At 39.1% G+C, this 7,395-nt stretch overlaps 2 protein-coding genes across 2 annotated transcripts in view; one reads left to right on the plus strand and one right to left on the minus strand.

The window, feature by feature from the left end:
• The first annotated feature begins 303 nt into the window (after nt 1-303).
• On the plus strand, nt 304-6,114 carry LOC109956052 (leucine-rich repeat flightless-interacting protein 2). Its single transcript, XM_020592852.1, has 6 exons — nt 304-702; nt 986-1,060; nt 2,437-2,475; nt 2,727-2,888; nt 3,057-3,140; nt 3,486-6,114. Exons 1-6 carry the CDS (start codon nt 604-606, stop codon nt 4,017-4,019), a joined length of 993 nt encoding a protein of 330 aa, XP_020448508.1. The 5' UTR covers nt 304-603; the 3' UTR covers nt 4,020-6,114.
• An 848-nt stretch (nt 6,115-6,962) lies between these two features.
• The window catches only part of avil (advillin), a 7,494-nt gene continuing 7,061 nt past the window's right edge, over nt 6,963-7,395 (minus strand). The window contains exon 19 of the mRNA XM_020592996.1: nt 6,963-7,076. Within this exon, the coding sequence (XP_020448652.1) occupies nt 6,963-7,076 (114 nt within the window). The remainder of the gene's footprint in view (nt 7,077-7,395) is intronic.

Below are 7,395 nucleotides of genomic sequence, written 5' to 3' on the forward strand. Positions count from 1 at the left end.
TATTAAATATCAACTGATCAAACACTTATAGGATTAAATACTAAACTTTATTGCACCAGAAATTAATCTTGTCCTTTGTCAAATGTACACTATTATGAAGCTCACTAAACATATAGAAATCAATACTGCTGCTGTTTGCTACAGTTTAATGATCTTGGCTGGTGTTTGTAGGTTTTCATAGAGACTGGTTTCAATAATAGTAGAGACCCCCACCCCCGAATTAAAGCCTCACTTGAAGCAGTAAAGCTGCACCTGTTCCCTTGTCAGCCAGCTCTAACTAATCATAAACCATCACACTCACCTGAAAATGTCTAACGGGTGTTGTTGTCATTGATTAGCCTATTTTCTGCAGGTAGGACATGGCGCAGAACTTCGTTTTTACCTCCTCACAGCTTCAACCATAACTCGTCTCTTATGTGAGAGGCTGATTTTCCGACTTTCCCCTGAGTGAGGGCGGCCTTAAGGTCCGTTTGGTCCCCGCGGCTTTCCGTAGCTCGTGAACTGGGCGTCAACAGTACGCTCTGTTCTGTTGTTTCTGTACTGCTCCATCTGAAGAGCTCGGAGGAGTGTCGTCTAGAAACAAAGACAATATAAGGCACAAAAATGCATTCAGCTACGTTGGATAGCACTGGTTCTCCAAAGAAGAGGATGTTTTCTCGTGGACTGAGCGAGGACGAATCTCTCCGCAGCATTATACAGGAGGTGAGAAGTAACGGCGTCATTTGTTTTTATTTAGAGCTAAATTAGTTCATGTTTCATCGTCCATTATTGGATTAATAAATGCTTAACCTTAGAAAATGTGGTGAGTTTGACGTTAAGCCACCAGGTTAACTGTTTAGGACTAACACGACGTAAACAGAGTTGTGTTTATCAGGCTAGTTCTGTCTGTTAACTTCCTCTTTATTATTAAAGCGAGAGTCCTGTTTTTTTTTTTACCTTGTGATGCCAAGCTGTACCTGAGATGTGTTTTCGCCTCCTTAATCAGACTGAGAGTTCATCCAGGCGTCTGGCACGAAGCGATAGCCGAGCAGGAGCCCCGAAGAGGAGGAGTGATAGTCAGGTAGGAGCCAGGGGGGACCGGAACAACCGCAACACCTGGACCCGGTTGTCTCCAGCTCCGCTCTCTCGAGTCTCTTAAGCAGTGAAAGAAAGTAACTTTAAAGTGGAACATTTACTCAAGTAACTTTATAGCTCTACGCCACCACAGTTCAAAAGGAAATATTGTCATCTTTTACTCAGCTACATTTGGTAGATACTATACTTTTCAGATTGTCTTATGTAACCCAGGTACCTACATACTATGTAAGTATATAAAATACAATAGGCATTTTACCACCGGTTCCCAGTGAGCTCTTAGTTCCACCAAAGAGACATTTTCCATCAGATGGTATAGTTTAAATTACTGTTCAAGGTCAAATGATCTAATATCTGATTTTTAAAAAGCAGAGATTAGAGAAAAGTCCTAGCTTGTTCCTCTTTCTACACCATTCATCTTTACACGACCCATCGGATTTATCTTGTGATCCCCTCAGTTTGGCAGCCATTCTGTATATTAAGTACTTAAAATGAGCTCCGCCTGCCTTATGTCACAAGGCATCAGTATTAATCTAATAATGTGATATGTATAATATCAGCTGCAATAGGATTTTTCTTCATAACCAGTACTTTTATTTTTATACTTTAAGTACATTTTGCTGAGAATAGTATTTTGTGCCTTCTCTCCTTAAACTATCAATCTACTTAATAATTCCAGAAGGTAGTCATGAACCTGAAAATACCTTTAAAATGTCTACAGATCTATCTAAAAACATATACAGAAAATCCCAACTTGCATTCAGTCAACTTTAACGTATGCTGTTTCTCCACTCTTATCTTGTTTTCCTCTAATTTACCAATACTGAGGCAAAAACTGTGGAAAGACAGTGATTTTAATTTGAAATATATCTTAGTAAGCCAGTGTAGCACCAAAGCTTGTGACCTGAAATTCAGCTGTATTAATAGTACAAATGTTTTTATCTTGCTTTATCACATACGGTATTTTGAGAGCTGTTATCACACATATTTGGAACAAGCCACTTGGTTTGAGAGTTATACAGAAACCTGTGGCACTACAGGATCAGCTACATGAAAATAAAATGAAAACAACGGGACAGCCAGGTGAAGTGTTAATCCTCTGTAGGCGGTCAAGGTTTCTGCTACCAGAAACTGTGACCTTCTCTGTAGTTATGAGGTCTATGTGCATTCTTTAAAGCCATGAAAATACTGTGGAGGCACCATTTTTGTTAACAGCATGATGGTATTTGCATTTTCCTTAAAGCTGCAGCAGTTGCATGTAATTCAGCCATCGATTTAAGGTGACATGTCAGTGTTTGAAAGTAAAAAGAATGAAGTTTTATTTACAAGTGAACAACTTTGACGAGTTTTTCATTGTTTCAGGAGACTGACCAAGATCTCTTCATGGGACTCCCAGAAATGGTGACTATTTTTCACTGTTGTCATTATAAATATGAAGATGGTTACTACTGTTTAACATCTTAGTCACATTCTATTAGGTATAATAATAGGTCACTGCAGTGATGCATGCTCCTTGATTGTCCTGGCTCCAAATTAGGCCTCCCACTGATGGTTGCCTCTCGAAGCTCACCAAAAACACTTACCCACCCACCGGCTGGTATGCGTTCCTCTAAAGTTGCCCACACTGATTTGTGATTGTGTTTGTGGCTTAGCTGGAGTTGCAGGCCAACTATGAGGAGGTGGTGCAGGAGCTGCGTGGGCTGGAGGTTGAGAGAGAGGCTCTGTTGTTCCAGGTGGACGTCCTGCAGGACACACTGGAGGGTGTAGAGGAGCTGCTGGCCGAGGCCCAGAGGGAAGCTGGACAGGCTAGTTTGGTACGTTGAGGCTGCAGGAAAACTGAGCCATTTAAACACATCTCTTTGGTATTTCTTGTAGACTTCTTTCAGTCATTTCTAAGGTAATGTTTTTTTTAAATATATATAACTAAGTTCAAAACTAACAACCTGCTGGTTCATGATGCAACTGTGTCCCTGCATTTGTAGGAGCTGGAACAAGAGAGGGAGGCCAAGAAGAAACTGGAGAGCCTGGTTTGCTCTCTGATGCAAGAGGTGGAGAGGTTAAAAGAGGTAATATGACAACAAAAAGCAGAACGTTAACGAACATTACAGAGGAACAAGATTTTTCATTTTGTGTGGCTTGTGGAACCTGTTGCATGACTCTGGCAGACGTGTGGTCACTTGTTACTGCATGTAAATATTGGAACTGGTGCGTGGTTTGTTTGTTTTTTTGGCCTTTTTCTTTCCGCCTCCGCTAATTAGTATTTGTTTTTGCTTCCATACTGGTATGGGTGGCGTTACACTGATAGGCAGAGAAATCTGTCTGTACCAAAGTGATGTTAAAACTACAAAGTAGAGAACTGCCCTGAAAAAAATGTTTAATTTACTAATGGACAGTTTTATGTCTTCTCACAGGAACAGAGTAACAAACTGTCTGTTCCAGCAAACACACACAGAAACGAGGAGACAAGACAGGGACCTGAAATGAAATACGATGCCACAGAACTGACTGAAGCTGCACACGGAGAAGAAAAGGACTCCTCCCTGTCTGAACCTCACAGCAGTGACAGCGTAGGTCAGGTGTTCGAGGAGCTGCAACAGGGTGTAGAGGGTGAAGAAAACATCCTGACAAAGCTGCGGCGGATGGTCGCTAAGACCCACATACCTTCTCTTGCAGTAGACATCCTGACCTCTGGAGAAGGGGTCCTCCAGAGGCCTTACGAAAACTGTGTAGATTATGAACAAGATCGTTCACTGGACACGAACGACGTAGACAGCATAAGTGCCTACGAGGATGCGTTAGCTGACACTCCAGAGCAGGACAGGATCTTTCCAGGTGATGGAGACTCCTTGGACCTGCTTGATGATTCAGAGAGTAAAGAGAAAAATCTGGCCAATGACAACAAGAACCAAGACCCCAGAAGCGCCGATCTCTGTGTTGTGTCTTAACTTCATCTGTTTTAGCTACTACTGGGCAAAAGGTGAAAGATAAATAATGATCTTTTGGTGAAATTCAAGAGATCTTTGATTTTTAAATTTGCTCACATCTAATATTTATGTTCTTGGGAAAGTGTTGAGCTTACAATAGTGCTCGGAGTTGTTGGAGCTGCTGTAATAATTAGTTAATTTGATTGAAGGAAAGTTAATCTCCAAATTTTTTGATCATTGATAAGTTGTCATTGTTCAAGCAGAAATTTCATCATGAGGTTTTTTTCTATATGATGGTCAGATACTTGCAGTATATCTACTGGTCAGTAAATCTTCAAGGAAATTGTTTGATCAGTCGGTAATGGAATAACTTGCTTAAAAGCCCAAGTTGTAAGCAGAAATGTATGTTTTGGTTTTAAATTCACAAAGGAACCAGGTAGTTCACTAGCTGGAATCCCACCAGTTAATACTTGCATACTTTGCCAATCATTTCTTTTTTATATCTGTCTTAATGTTTAAATGTGTGGAAGGACTTGGAAAATGGATGTGGCTGTTGACTGTTTACCTTTCTGGTAACCTTATAAGAAAGTTTGTTTGCACAGTGAGCTCAATAAGTATGTGGCCAGGGACTGTTTGGCTCCAATCAGCTACGCAATTAGAAACAGAGAAACCTAGAGAGGCAGTTTGAGCATTTCAGACACTTCAGGCTTGTTAGAGATGGATTCTTTTCCAAATGGGTGGAGTACAGTACCACAACAGAACCTTTTAATTGCATTTAAAGATATTTTGATCCGGTTCACAGAGCTCACTGTGAAGGTTTGGCGTTGGGTATTGACAGCTGGGATAAGATGGTGGTAACCAGAGACTCTTATTTATGCTAAGTATAAGGGAAAAGGCCATCTTGTTACTGCCTCGCTGATCGCTGGTCTTTTATTTAGAAAAGTTAGGGAAATGGATTTGCACTTTTTTAGTTCTTTTACAGTGGCGCGGATTTGTCAGATGACATTAGAAACTACATTCCCTTTACAGCCAAACATGTCGGTGAGAAATAAACTGCTGAGCTGCTGTAGGCTGTGTTCTCTCCGCCTGCATGATGACGCCCTGTTTGCACGTTTGTGGCGAAATTTGCTGAGTCTCTTTGGATGTCTTTGATTGTACACATTTTGTATATATTCAAAAAAAATTTTTTTTTACAAGGTTACATTTCTTTTTTCAGTGCCTGAGGCAAGAGTAGGCCCTTTCACCTCGTTTGTGATAAATAGTTTGCATGAGCATCTATGAATGTACTTTCATTTCCAAACTGCACATCGATCTTTGTCGATCATTAGTACTTCTGCATGCGATACTTTCACACATATATCAAATAACACTTTAAGATATTTGCTGCATATTGGTGTTTTAAAGGGATTTTAATTTTAAGATGGGAAAAGGGAAATGTATGGGAATTCTAAGATGGCAAAAAGTAGTTGCTTAGCCACATATGTTATGGGTTTAGGGCAGCGTATTAATGTCTGTATACTGAATCATTTGACTTTTTTCACACGGGAATTGATGCTGGTGATACTGATACTTGATTCTCTGCTGTGCACACGGGCGTGATGCACAGACTACTGTAGAAAGAAATGGCTCACTTTTTTTTACACTGAACTGTTACTGTAATTCACATGTGCTGTGATCAGTCAGGTCGTTTACAATCAACACTGATGAGGTGTTTCTGAATACACAGCCGCTGTCACTGGTTACTTATGTTAGTCATCAACATTTCATTTTCTTTTCCTGTTATCATCAGGCTAAAGAGTTTTTGTTGTAGTGATACAGTACAGTTACACCACCCTGACTTCAGGCATTGTCTTGTTTTTTTAAAGATCTTTCACAGTGTGACAGGAAGCTGCTTCTCTGGCACTGTTTGTGTTGTTTTCACACAATGCAAAAGAATATGTTCCTGCATTTGGTGCATTTTATGGGTCTAGACATTTTTAACTTGTCCTAAGCTTTGAATTAAATGTTGGGATGTAACAGTAAATGTCAAAAATTTATACTTGTAATTGAAATGACATTTCAGACATATCAAAATAAAAGGAGTAAATTGTGTAATCATGTTGTGTTGACACCAGTTGAAAATATTTGACTGCCATAAAAAAAACACACAATTTTACACTTTTCTTTTTTTTTTTTACTCAAATGTGGTTTAACTTTCAAAGCAAAATATCTTAACCTGTACGGGAATATTGCAGAAATGTCCTACAAGCATTCTTATCAATTAGCATTTCAAAGAAAAAAAATTGAATGGCCAGATTAGCTGGCATATTGTTGCGGTTTCTGAGCTATGATTGTGAATGGGAACAAAGAACGTAAAAAAAAAAAAAAACAACTTAGAGAAATTAATGGTTGTGATGCTTAAAAACAGGTTTGGTGGTTACAACAAAAGAGACTAATTATGAGACAGTCATATTTCCAGTCTTCTGTGTTTTACCCCCTTGTTATTTGATTGGTAATCTGCTTCCTGTTTTTTTTTTTTTTTTACCTGAAATGCTGTAACATTGCTTGGCCAACAGATGGCAAAGTAGATGTTTACCAAAAGGGGGAATGGAGCTTTCTACACATGAGTTGGTGCTCATGACTGAGCTCATAGTTGATAAGTGTTACATAAACAGTGCTGGGTTTGACAGGTACATTTCTGATTCAGCTTACAATAATTCTGTTATTAATGTTCTGGTTGTTATCCACACACGGCAGAATAAACAGTTTTTAATTATTTCATATTGAGATTTCAAATATTGTCACAGGAGGTCTTAATTAAACAGCATCCCTGTTCAACATCAGTAGAAAGTAAGTACTCATATTACAGTGATTTGAAACAAAAGTATGAATCACAACATTATTATTAAAAAGTGGAAAATCAATAACAAAAAAATTTCCTGTTTGTTTTTGATAATAGCTTATTTCAAATACAGAAAAACATGATCAAAACATCATTTTGTCTTTCTTCACATGCAGCTGTTTCCATTGCGGCAGCCTCGCAAAGTCATCTTTGGTGATCCCAAACACTTGGCTGAAGTCAGAGTCAGAGAGGTATTTCTGAAAAGCAGATCACAAAATGTAGTGAGTTAACACAATAAAATGTAATTTGGTTTGTCTTGGACTGGTGAACCACATATTTTTACAACAACCAATTAAAGCTCAATCACTGATTCTGTATAGCAACGTAGCATCCTGGTAACACCTTCCAACGAGGTGTCCAAAACACTGACTTGTTAATAACTGAAGAGGGAACATGTCAGGGAGCACGTGACTGGTAGCTAAAGAGCGGCTCCTGAACAGTCGCACATAGGAGATAATGATACAGACAGGAAGACTTTAATGGTGAAGCTTTATTCTGTGGGTGCTTTATTTCCCT

This window comes from Monopterus albus, unplaced genomic scaffold, assembly GCF_001952655.1.
Source record: "Monopterus albus unplaced genomic scaffold, M_albus_1.0 scaffold18.1, whole genome shotgun sequence".
NCBI lineage: Eukaryota > Metazoa > Chordata > Actinopteri > Synbranchiformes > Synbranchidae > Monopterus > Monopterus albus.